Source organism: Heptranchias perlo, chromosome 12, assembly GCF_035084215.1.
Source record: "Heptranchias perlo isolate sHepPer1 chromosome 12, sHepPer1.hap1, whole genome shotgun sequence".
Classification (NCBI taxonomy): Eukaryota; Metazoa; Chordata; class Chondrichthyes; order Hexanchiformes; family Hexanchidae; genus Heptranchias; species Heptranchias perlo.
This window is the reverse complement of record NC_090336.1, coordinates 38,037,160-38,050,343: the sequence shown is the minus strand read 5'-3', so window position 1 is coordinate 38,050,343 and position 13,184 is coordinate 38,037,160. Positions and strand designations below refer to the sequence as shown.

Genomic DNA, 13,184 nt, shown 5'->3' with positions numbered 1-13,184 from the left:
TCACGGTAGTAGCTTAAGACCGATAGCAACCACTGTATTGATAGGTTTATTTGTTTTTGTATCATATTTCCCTCAGATTTAATGCAGACTGGACAAAGATTTTCAGATGATATCCTATGGTATGCTAATATTACAGGATAGTTCCCTAGGGATTCTCTCTCCACAGGTACTTAAAAAGCAGATATAGTGACTGTATGCACCCAAACTAGACCAAGGCTCAAATTTTCACTGAGTAGTTCCTGCAGGAAGTCCAGTACTTGGGCCACTGCACATTGTAAAACTCTGAGCCCTGATCAAAACTCCACAATATGAACCTTTTTTCTATCTGGAAATTTTCTACCCAGATAGTGTTTTATCTAGAAGCCATACCAAATTTTGGGAATGCAACAATGGGGTAGAATTTCAATTTGCTACTCCGGCATAAATCTGGAGTAGTGGGTTGGCTGCCCATTATAGAAACAGTCAGATTTTCATTTCTATTAAAATCAATGAAAATCGGGTGGTTTCCATAAAACAGGGGGCTGATCCACACCAGTTTTACATCTAGGTGGCAAAATGGAAATCCACCCAAATAGATTGAAGGGGTAGCATCTGTGAGATTAGTTTGAACCAGCTTAGTCGTCACAAGCTGACTAGAGGCAAAATTCTTCATGCTTCTCTAAGATAGCAGGTCCACTTGACAGTGAAAATACAATCACCAGGAGGGACAAAAGGTCTGAAAGTTATGGTTTTCACAGCTAGTAAAAGTATAGTATAGTGTCTCCATTCCAGATTTTGCTATTGTCTTGGAAAGGAACTATATGACTTCAGTGGAAACATTTCTTTATAATTTTTGTTTTATTAGCTTTGTTCACATTTCCTATTTCACAGGGACTCAGCAAGAAGACCTGAACTGCTTTACCGGATGCAGTAAATATAGAATGTGCCACATTGAATTGTGGGAATCAATTTATAATAAGGCAGGAAAGAACAATAAGATTGTATCCACTTGAGAGATTTTCGTTTAAACACTTAGAAATTTTCATTACTTGATAGGAATTCATGGTCATCTTTGGCCACTTGAGACAGTGAAGTGCATGCTCTTCAACTAGTATTTCTTTATGCCATTAGGAAAAAAGCTTTATTAAAAGATTTGATGTCAGTACATAAACTGTGCATACAATGACATTTTACAAAAATACAACTGATTTGGCATTAACATAATAAACATAATGCACCACATCACTGCATTAAAAAATTAAAAGCGTTCATTACATTTTCTTTACAGTAATAAACAAATCAATACCTCAACACACAAGGTAAATTCTGATATTGCTTATACTGCAATTCCACAAGTGCAATTACTCTGTCTTACTGAAAAGGCCAGCATTAGGGTGGCCATGCACCTGACCAGTAAAGCAAAAGTACTGCACAAATGTAACATTGTTGGCTATTGTCAAAAACAGTGTAACTGTTACACCAAGAATTATTCCGTGCTACCAAATGAAATACTATACTAAAATTTTACATTTCAATCTTAGTTTTATTAGCATAGTTTTACTTGGAAATAGCATTTTACACAGTATTTTAAACAAACAAGTTATTAAAAAACTTTTTTTTTTAAATAGGATTTAGAACTTTACTGGACACTGGCTTTTATCATGTCTGCATCTTAGTAAGAAATGTAACCGGTATGATGAGTTAAAACCTAATCATCGACTGTGCATCATCTACTTTAAAAAAAAATGTACAAACATATGTACATATTGTATGTTAACATACATATAACATATTGTATGTTAGTGGCAGCCTCTTTAATAATATTTTGCTCAAGATACTTCAATAAGTAGTGTCAATGCAGACATATCATCAGAAACTTTCTTAATTAATTTGGAAAGTACCCCATTCCAATCAGTTTTGGCTTTGGTCTTAACTTCAGAGCTCAATCATACTATATACACAATATACCATGTTCAACAAGACAAAGGAAATGGCTCAGGTGTTAGCTTATTTGCCTCCATATGGGCACATCAATTGAGTTACAGACAATTAAGCAATAGAATACAAAATTATGAATAAATATTAGTCACTGTTGCTCTACCTCATGCGCAGCAAACTGACAACAGTAGCATTCGAAGTTCACAACGCAGTTGGCCTGGAAACTAAAAATTGCCAATAAAACTGCAGAATAGGTCATTCCAGAAAATGTTAGAAAGTGACATGTTGGGGGTGAAATTCAACTTTGGTGAGAGCACAGAACGGGCGGTAGTTGCCCGTTGTACACCCTGTCTGATGCTCTTTGACATCAATGGAAAGGAAAATCAGGCAGGGTGTATAACCGGCGGACAAATTTCTGTTGTGTGTTTTGCACTCGTGCTGAAGTTGAATTTCATCCTCGTTGGCTCTAAATTTGAAGCAGAAGAGTATCTATGCCAATTCATTTCAGAGATTTGGCTGCAAGTAATACAGGTTCCAAACTCTCAACCTCTGTTACTATTAAAGGTGTAAAATATTACCTTGTTTATTCTACATTTGTTATTTAGTATGAGTGAACAACAACATTAATGCAACTATATTTTTTCAAAAGCACAGGCTTAACTGTGGAATGAAATACAACAAATCAGAAAAGAAAAATCATAAAACCACAACTTCATATCTTAAGCTACAATTTTTTTTATGCCAGCTGGGTGACTGACATGTCAGAAACCATCGTCAAACTTAAGAGTCTCCAAATCAATCTACTGAGAAATGCACATTAGTGGACTTTGTTTGCTAGATGTGGAGTGCACACTTTCTCCCCATGGCGATATACCCCATATACCCAAGATCAAAAAAATGTAGGCACAGGTTGGCACCAGCTAAGATCTAGAGATCACCCAAATGTGTGCAGGGATACTCTTAGAGTTTAACTGGCTAAAACTGTGCAGATACCAGCACAGATCACCGAAAGGCTTTCTAGCACTTAAGCAGCTAGGACCATCTTATTGCAAGGTTATCTAGAGACAATTGGGAAGATTCCCAACCCCCAGTGACAGGTCCATCTCTCCATCAGTCAGCCAAGCTAACTGGTCAATCATCAACATGCCTGGCTCAGGTATCGGTCTGCTGTACAGGACCGGCTTGGTTCCAATCTTCCTTCGCTAGCAAAATTATATTGTATTGTATATCCAAACTTAACAACTTCAGTAGCTTTACTGTTCTCCACATTATACTACATAAAGCGATTAATCAGTCTTTTAATCTAGATTTATAGGCAAGTAGTTTAGAATTGAAACCAACTTTTCCCTCTCGCTTGTATTGTTATTTTACCTAAAAGTTGTTTTGCCAAAAAACAAAAAAGGAACAAGTAAAAAGCATTTAAAAAAGACAATAAAAGTCAAATTTTCCAGCTGGAAGAATATCTTAATGTACACTACCTAATACTTTGTTCACTGAACATTTACCTAACAAATGGAGCTACTCCAGTCAGAGAATGAATTAGCAATTTTGTACGGGATTAATGTTACATTACTGCGCTTTTCAAAGTTCTATTCATAAAGCAATTTCTAAAAAAAAGTAAACATATCATAACTTTTGCAGTCCATAAATTTATATTATTTGCTTTTAACTCTACAAATCCGTATTCTAAACTTCTATCACATGAAACAAATCCACATACAGTCAGATCTCTGCTGGACACTGCTGTGGTTTTCCATAGTTGGCCCTGACACTGTTAATTATTCTTCTGCTTTTGTCTTTACTTCACACCACTGGCTCCTCCCACAGGTTTTTCTGATCATCAAACATCCAACTGCTTCTTCTGTTCAAAGTACGTTTCAAATCTTGCTAAAGCATAATCCTGTGGAATTACAATTAACAATTAAAAATATTTCATAACAGAAATTCATGTTTTGTTTATATTGTCTCATATTATAAATGCTGAGAAAATGTTTTATTCCAAGAGCAAAACTATTACTTGCTTGTATAAGAAGTGTATATAAGTAAATGAAAGCCACATGCATCTTCTTTTCACAAAAAATGACTGTTAACCATTATGTTTCACTCACCAAATATCCAAATTCAATTGCTGAAATTCGAGCCTGAATAATGGACCACAGGCCCCAAAAGAAATGTGATGCCAGTGCATATCTGCAAATTTTAAATACATATATCAATACATGTACACAGTTGAACTGACAGATCACAAAGCAATAGTTTTACTTAACACGGGAATGTAGGAATGTGCAGGACTAGAAAGAACCATCACAGGCCATCTCACTGGTCCCCAAGTTCAAAAAATACCATACTACCCACTCTCTAAATTACCCTCACTTGTACTTTTTTGTTACCAAAAAACTATCCTAATATGCCAACACTATCCATCTCCACAAGCTTATTTCAAAAATAGATGTGCATTTAAATATTTTAAGAGAACAATATGCCATTAGTATCCCAGATACAACATAGTTGCTAATTAAGTGATTAAAATGGTTAAATGTATTGCAATACAAATAAAATTTCAATTCCTACTAGTACTGTTTTAATTATTAAAATATCACAAAGCTTGCTAGAATTACCATTTCTATTCTGCACGAGAGGTGATGGAAGCTTATAAAATGCAACAATGGCTATGTTGCTTTTGCTTTATCTCTATGTAAGCCTACATTCCTTGCACTTTAATCCAAGCAAAGGACAGATTTTATAATTTAAAAACCACTTGGAAGCAACAGAATTTAAAGAATTTTTTTACTCAGGAGAAAATAGCTAAATTCATATACTTTGACGTAGGGGATGCTTTGAATGACACATAGTACGAGAAGATGGGTTTGAATCCAGCTGGATCTAATAGGATGAAAATCTGCTTTGTCTCTGTTGACTAACAGTCTTAAGCAACCTCAAAACAGTTCCTGATTGATTGGTCCATTGAACAAAGCTGTCTATAATTCAGCACAGAATTCACCGCTGAATTTGAAAATCGGAACCCTGGAAACGATAGTGTGTGGGAAATGGAAAAATTCACACTGGTGCAGTGGGAGATTCTTTTCTGCTGCTGACTCAACTTATATTGTTGGAGGAGGAGCTTTATTGTGCATCCGGCCATATGGTACCTGAGCAAGGAGTGCTTGAAGTCCAGAGTTAATGGGGTAAATTTTCAGATCAGGCATTAGTCAGACTGTGCATTATTAGCACCCACCCAATCACTAGTACACTGATCCCGCTTGATTTTGCGAGGCCAATTTCACTTACATATTGCAGTTGAGCATAATTGCACATTGGCTGCTTATAAGGGATGCAGCCTCCTAAAAATGACTAGCCACATATGCAGATATTAATTTCAGTGGACTTTACAAAGGCTAATATTTTTGATGTATATTTCAGCATCTGCAAAGATTATTTGGGTAACAAGAATGACTCGCAAAAACCAATGGCTGGTACAATAAATGTTGGGGCAGGAACCAGAGTCTGTGGCAGGGCAACACTCAAATCCTCTGTTTGATGGCTGACAAAGTAGAGATGCTGCAGAGTGAGGTGATAGCAAGCAGGGCAGTCTCTGCTAGGTTGGCCTGGCGGGAAACTCACTGCCACTTCCTGCTCAGGCTGCAGAGTTAAAATTGACATGCACATGTAAAAAAAGGACCTCGCCGGCTTTGGGCAGGCACCCTTGCCACCTGTTCAGGAGAGCAGGTTGAAATCCTAACCAGTCAACTTCAGGGTGGGTAAGTAACCTGGAAAATTTTAACTGCCTACCTGCCCAGTTTCTGTGCCCAAAGTTTCAGAAGTTGCCTTAAAATGTTACAAATCTTACAAACGGCACTTCAAACGTGCTTCCTTAAAAGCGACATACTAGTCCAGGCACCTATTTTCTATGATAGCTAGATGACTGAACGCTCAATTATTAAGTGGCCAGAAATCCGGTGTAACAGATCTCTGATCAGTTACGTGCACTTTATGCCAACCAATCAGAAAATCTACAATTGTGTTCCACTGCCCCAATACTGGCATGCCTCCCCTAGATCAGCACAAAAGTTCCTAATAAGTGGGTAGTAACTTCACTTTAACAGGAGCATTGTAGCATCCAGTTTTTTGTTAAGTGAATTGATTCATTGGAATGTTTTCTCACTTTGAAATTTGGTTTTACCATATGAGTCTGAAAGGCTGAACAGGCTGGGGTTCTTTTCTCTAGAAAAGAGAAGGCTTTGGGGTGACCTGATAGACATCTTTAAGATAATGAAAGGGCTTGATAGGGTAGATGCAGAGAAAATGTTTCCACATGCAGGGGAGTTCAAAACTAGAGGTCATAAATATAAGATAGTCACTAATAAATCCAATAGGGAATTCAGATGAAACTTCTTTACCAAAGAGTGGTAAGAATGTGGAACACGCTACCACAAGGAGTAGATAAGGCAAATAGCACAGATGCATTTAAGGGAAAGCTCAATAAGCACACTAGGGAGAAAGGAGCAGAAGGTACTCTGAAAGGATTAGATGAAGTAGGGAGGGAGGAGGCTCGTGTGGAGCATAAACACAGACATTGACTAGTTGCGCTGAATGGCTTGTTTCTGAGCTGTAGATTCAATGAAGTTCATGATAAGCAGGTTGCACTTTTTACCCATACATGTGTGTGTTGAATCGCACCATGGATAAATAAAGGTATTTTTAAGCAAAGTATCACCAATTATAATAATTACCTATTTATTTCTTCTAGCATTTGGTCCTCCATTTTTGCCATCTGCATGTCATCTAAATCGTCAAATTCATTCTGGCACTCAGCATTGTAAACTCTGATAAAACGGAGCTGTCATGGAATGCAACATTATTATTAATAACAACTTTTTTTTTAAATGATAAAACAATAGAGTACACTATATATTATCTGGAACAAGGGCATCCAAATTAAACAAAGCCCATGCAACTCAGTTCTATTTGTACGGTTTTTTACTTATTGATTTGTCCTATTGATGGACAAATTCCATATCAGAAAACTTAGCTGTTAGTAACTTCAGCTTGAGATGTGTGTAAATTAGGCAGAGTAGAAAAGATTAATTCTGAACACTATTTCATGTTAAACCACAACTGCAAGATAAAAGAGATATAGGTACAAACTGGCAGAAAGCAAGTTCAGGATTGATGTTAGGAAGCACTTCTTCAGACGAAGAGTAATTATTACCCAGAATGGTTTTCCAAGTGGAAAAGTGGAGGTCAAAACTCGAGTTGAGTAAGAAACAATTGGATGTTTTGATATGTGGGACTGTAGGTTTTAATGGGGAATGAGGTAGATGGGCAACAAAACATCCAATCTGAACTTTAAAAAAAATTCGTTCATGGGATGTGGGCGTCGCTGGCGAAGCCAGCATTTTATTGTCCATCCCTAATTGTCCTTGAGAAGGTGGTGATGAGCTGCCTTCTTGAACTGCTTCAGTCTGTGTGGTGAAGGTTCTCCCACAGTGCTGTTAGGTAGGGAGTTCCAGGATTTTGAACCACCGACGATGAAGGAACGGCGATATATTTCCAAGTCGGGATGGTGTGTGACTTGGTGGGGAACGTGCAGGTGTTGTTGTTCCCATGTGCCTGCTGCTCGTCCTTCTTGGTGGTAGAGGTCACTGGTTTAGGAGGTGCTGTTGAGGAAGCCTTGGTGAGTTGCTGCAGTGCTTCCTGTGGATGGTACACACTGCAGCCACAGTGCGCGGTGGTGAAGGGAGTGAATGTTTAGGGTGGCGGATGGGGTGCCAATCAAGCGGGCTGCTTTGTCCTGGTTGATGTCGAGCTCCTAGGACACTGCCATGAGGAACTCCTGCAGCAATGTCCTGGGGCTGAGATGATTGGCCTCCAACAACCACTACCATCTTCATTTGTGCTATGTATGACTCCAGCCACTGGAGAGTTTTCCCTCTGATTCCCATTGACTTCAATTTTACTCTGGCTCCTTGGTGCCACACTCGGTCAAATGTTACCTTTATATTAAGCATCAAAAATTTCTGCAGCATTTTTGGATCATGTAAATTAAAGCTTTTCTTAAAGTGACATTTTGTAGACTTCTAACATCATTAAAATGGTCTAATATCATGAGGCCTATTTTCCAGTACTGAAGTGCCAGAAGCTTCACTCACCCACATTGGGAAGGGCTAACCCTGTTGGATCTTCCAGGATCAAAACTCACTTAACTGTGCAAGGTAGGCTACTTAATTCCCAATTTGGGTGGCTGAAAAGAGTACAGAAAATAGCGTGCCTCATCAGCCCTTAAAAGGACTGTAAACCAGAATTCTTTTGCAGTCTTTTCGAAGAGTGTATGGAGCAAAAGAATTGACTGGCAAAAAAAAGGTTAGAATGAATGTAGAGGCAGGAAACTGAGTCTGTGAGCAAGTGATGTTATGGTGCAACACCCAAACCCTTGGTTTGATGCTCATAATGTGGAGGTGCTACTGCATGAGGTTGGTACAAGGAGAGTTGTAATACTCCTCAGCATCCTCCCCAAGGACAATAGTGAATCATGCTTTACAGCAGTTGGCAGCCAGAGTCAATGCCATGTAGACTACCTGCAGGCTCTGGGGACAGATGCAGAAGAAGATGGCATATTTTCTAAGGAAGCTATACTGCCTAATATTACGATTTACCAGGTAGGTTGCTCAAGTATACACTTTCTGTCCAGCTACTCCATATTTACTGCTGGTCCAGGCCAAGCCTCAAAAATAGTACAGTTTTTTCATGGTTTAACCATGTACACCCATATACCAGCAGGTGACACATTTCACCTGCAAGTTACAATTGAAAACTGGCAAATTGACATTTTCAAAAGGCTTCACACATAATGGGGGTGATTTTAACCCCCAAGAATGGGTGGGTTGGGGGCGGGTGGGAGTTGAAAATAGTTGTTTTTTGGGTCGCAACCGCAACCCGGCTTTATTTCTGAGTTTAACGTAGGCGCAGAAAAGTCCGAGCTTCCCACTGGGAACGTAAAGTCCGAAGATTTTGTGGTTGCGACCCGAAAAAACAATTATTCTCAACTCCCATCCGCCCCCAACCCACCCGTTCTTGAGGGTCAAAATCACCCCGTCACTGTAAAACAACCTTGCCGCACTGGCACTTAATGACACACAGGACCATTCTAACATGTGTTTCTTTTGCCTGCCAGTGCCCTCGAACAAGACAGCACCTCACAGCTCTCTGCATCTCTCTTAGCAGCAGCACAGCTGTACACATTCCAGAAGATAGAAATAGTGGACTTGAGGAGGTAGCACGGGGTGAATCACAGGAATTAGGTGAGGAGGAGCAAATGGCACTGGCAGAGGAGCAGCAGGAACCTGATGCTCAGATAGTCACATGGCTGAATTCAATGACCCCATGTACTTTGGAAAATAAAACAGTAGTGACATTTGACAGCCAGGCCAGTCAGTAGGAAAAAACATCTAATTTCCATTCAAATGATGAAATTTATCTGTTTGGTCTGTTTTTATAGGAGAAGGTTGCCAGAACCTGCACATGAAAATCTGCATTGGGGGTGGACTAGCTAACTTCCACCGCCTCAACTGACATGCGGAGCAGGTCCTCTGAACAATTGGTATGGAGGCCGTTGAGGAAGTGAGCAAGGGAGAGCTTGGCGTGCCAGCCCAAAAAAGTAAATACTCAGCAACTTGGCGGTCTCCAGTGTTTGTTTAAGGTGGGTGCTCAATGAATAAGGAGCTGTTCTGCAAAAGGCCAGGTAGAATTCATCATTTGACCAATGTGCACTAATTAAAATAATTTTGTAGCAGTAATGAGACTAATGCACATATGTAACAGCATGGCCTCAAAAACCTAAAAACCTTCCTCTCCTATGGAATCAGGATTTCAGCACTATGTGGGCTGGAACCCACCTTTCCAATTCCATGGTGCTTGTGCGCTCCAGGTTGTGGGGGGGGGGGGGTGGGGGGGGAGTAGCTCCCCAAACATGATTATTACGGAATTGGTAGTATAATGGCTGGTTCAGGCAGTCTGGCGCAGATGGGTGCTGATCTCCACACGTTTTCTTTCATCTTGTATCACCTCAACCATAAATTACTTTTTTTGGGGTGCTTTAAAACCAACCCCCAGCATTAATTTTAAACTTTATTTGATGACTGCTACAGTACTCGCTGTTGCTTTCTGAACTCCTGTAAACATTTGTATTGTCACAACCCGTTTGTGATTTCCCTCTTTGTTCTAAACCGATCCAGACCGGCTGATGCCTTGTAAATGCTTCAATTATAGTCAGCTTTCCAGTGATTTTAGGCATTAGGTTCTTTTTGTTTCAACATAAATATTTCCTACATGGAAACTCACCCCCAAGCTGTGCAGTGACAGAGCATTGTTCCAGAGCTGCTATGTGCATCTTCTCATAAATGAGCTGAGCATGATAATGTTCAGCTCATTCTAATATTTAAGTGTTGTTCCCAGCACTTTGTTCGTAACGCACAGGGAGATCATTGAGGTCATGGGGCAGGATTTCCCGCATCAGCAGCCTGCAAAGATCTACTGGCCCCTTGACCACCATTTTTTGGGGTTGGTGATGATGGCACCACGTGGGCCTCTTGGCGGCCCTAGCGGAAAGTCACGGCCACTTACATAAAAACATCTCCCTTTCCTTCCCTAATTTCACTGATTGGCTGATATCTTTCTCATAAGTTCCAGGTGTATTGAAGAGAACAGAGCCCATCTGATGAGCCTTGCACAGTAGGTGTATAGGTTCCTGATGCTCCAGGCACCTCTTGCTCACATTGTCCAGTGCTCAGTGCATCGGGTGGGGAGTAGGTTTCAGATGGGTCCCAGAAAATGCAATGTAATCCATTAACTATCTTAAATTGCATTTGAAAAGATCTTACTTTTACCCTTTAAAGTGTTAAATGTGACAACCTAGAAATAATACACAAGAGCCAAAAGTTTTGTGATCATAAAACCAACTGTATCCCACTACAATGAATGATTTGCCATCAGCATTATGATCAAAAACTTATGCTAAGATGCATAATCATTACAGATTGTGCTTTGGAATTAAATTAAAATAAATCCTTTAATTTTGTGCACTTCCAAATAGCATTGAAAAGGACTCCCTTGAAATTCTAGTACTCAAAGAACATACCTGCTGCATTTTGGTGGGGTATTTCTTGATATCAGCTTTGAAAAACGGATACTCATCACAATTGTAGTCATACATCCATTCACAGAAGTGATTCCCAAAATCAAACCCTCTATAATACAAAGAAAAAACTTATTGGTAACTGGAGTGCTATATTTATTCAACATCACACCTACTACTGCATACAAAGAACCAAGAACGGTCACAGCTGAATATTGATGATGATACTGTATTGATGTTATGTTATCTCCTTTGTGAGCATTTCCCTGTTTCTATAAGTGAGGTAATGTAATTAGTCTATTAGCCCTTTACTACAACACTTACTTTATAAATAGTTTACATTCCTTGCTAACAGAAAACCCATTTTACGTACTCTTCTCATGTACTTTGTACGATTGGTTTGGAAAGAAGTGATAAGTGGCGTTCCACAGGGTGTGTGTTATATTTACTATATATACCTAAAAAGATCTAGAGTCATGAATTGAGGGAGTAATGTCAAAATTTGCTGAAGACATCAAATTGGGTTGGGGCAGGGTTTAGGAAACTGTAAAACACTGCAGGAGGATACTAGCATGTGGGTAGATAGGTGGCAGTTATAGTTCAAGGTAGAAAAAGATGAAATAATTAATTTTGTATGTAATAGTAGGGAAAGAATATTACCTTAAATGGTCAGATTTTAAATGGAGTAGAGGGACTGTGGTGTGTAGATACACAGGTCATTAAAAGGTGGCAGCGCAAGTAAATAAGGCCACATAAAGGCAAATGAAACATTATATTTAGAGGCATAGAATGTATAAGCACAGTGGTGATGTTGAATTTGTGTACGGCCTTAGACCAAAGTTAATAGTATGCAATTTTGGGCAGACCATATTAGAAAGGATATAAAAGCAATGGAAAAAATGCAGCCTAGATTCGCTAGGATAGTAGCAGGGATGAATGTTACAGTTATGGAGAGAGACTTATGCAGTTAAGGTTTATTTTTACTACAGCTGAGAAGGTTAAACAACAACGTGCATTTATATAGTGCCTTTAATGTAGTAAAACGTTCCAAGATGCTTCAGAGGAGCTTTATCAGGCAAATTTGACGCTGAGCCGCATGAAGAGCTATTAAGACAGGTGACCAAAAGCTTGGTCAAAGAAGTTGGTTTTAAGATCGACTTAAAGGAGGAGGGGTAGAGGGGTGGGGAGGTTTAGGGAGGGAATTCCAGAGCTTAGGGCCTAGGCAGCTGAAGGCACGGCCGCTAATGGTGGAGCAAAGGAAATTGGTGTTATACAAGAGGCCAGAAATGGAGGAACGCAGAGATCTCAAGGGTTGTAGACCTGGAGGAGGTTACAGATATAGGGAGGGCTGAGGCCATGGAGGGATTTGAACACAAGGATAAGAATTTTAAAAACGAGGCGTTGATGGACCAGGAGCCAATATAGGCCAGCAAGCACAGGGGTGATGGGAGAACAGAACTTGGTGGGGTTAGGATATAGGCAGCAGAGTTTTGGATGAGCTCAAGTTTACGGAGGGTGGTAGGTGGGAGGACAACCAGGAGAGCATTGGAAGAGTCAAGTATGGAGGTAATAAAGGCATGGATGAGGGTTTCAGCAGTAGCTGAGCTGAGGCCGGGGCGGAGACGGGAGATATTACAGAGATGGAAGTAGGCGATCTTGGTAATGGAGAGGATATGGGGTCGGAAAATAAGCTCAGGGTCAAATAGGACGTTGAGCTTCTGAACAGTCTGGCTCAGCCTCAGACAGTGGCCAGGGAGGTTCAGAGATGATATGAAAGAAGTTTTTAAGGTTAAGAAAGGTTATGATAAAGTAAACAGCAATAGATTGTTTCCACTGGTCAGCAAGATAGTAAGTAACAAGGAGGCATAAAATTAAAGTGAAACATAAAAAGAATTAATGGGGAAGGTTAGAAAAAAAATCATTTCACAAGAGTAGCTAGAATGTAGTACTCTCTGTCACAGTCTTACAGAGGTACATATGAATTAGTGACAGGGGAACCTATTTCAAATTAATTCAACTTCCATGTGTAAATCATATCTAATTTAACAGAACTATACATTTAACAGTTTTTCTTTTTCCATAAAGATAGAAGTTATAGTTTGAGATCAATGGAAATGTCTGTTTTCTAATTATCCTC

The 13,184-nt window shown here is 39.5% G+C and overlaps 1 protein-coding gene across 3 annotated transcripts in view; it reads right to left on the bottom strand.

The window, feature by feature from the left end:
• Positions 1 to 818: 818 nt before the first annotated feature.
• The window catches only part of LOC137327974 (choline kinase alpha-like), a 68,135-nt gene continuing 55,769 nt past the window's right edge, over positions 819 to 13,184 (bottom strand). For all 3 annotated transcript variants that reach the window (XM_067993994.1, XM_067993996.1, XM_067993995.1), the window contains 4 exons: positions 11,051 to 11,159; positions 6,648 to 6,754; positions 4,026 to 4,107; positions 819 to 3,817 (listed from right to left, as the gene is read on the bottom strand). In XM_067993994.1, the coding sequence (XP_067850095.1) occupies positions 3,758 to 3,817; positions 4,026 to 4,107; positions 6,648 to 6,754; positions 11,051 to 11,159 (358 nt within the window). In that variant the 3' untranslated portion in view covers positions 819 to 3,757. The remainder of the gene's footprint in view (positions 3,818 to 4,025; positions 4,108 to 6,647; positions 6,755 to 11,050; positions 11,160 to 13,184) is intronic.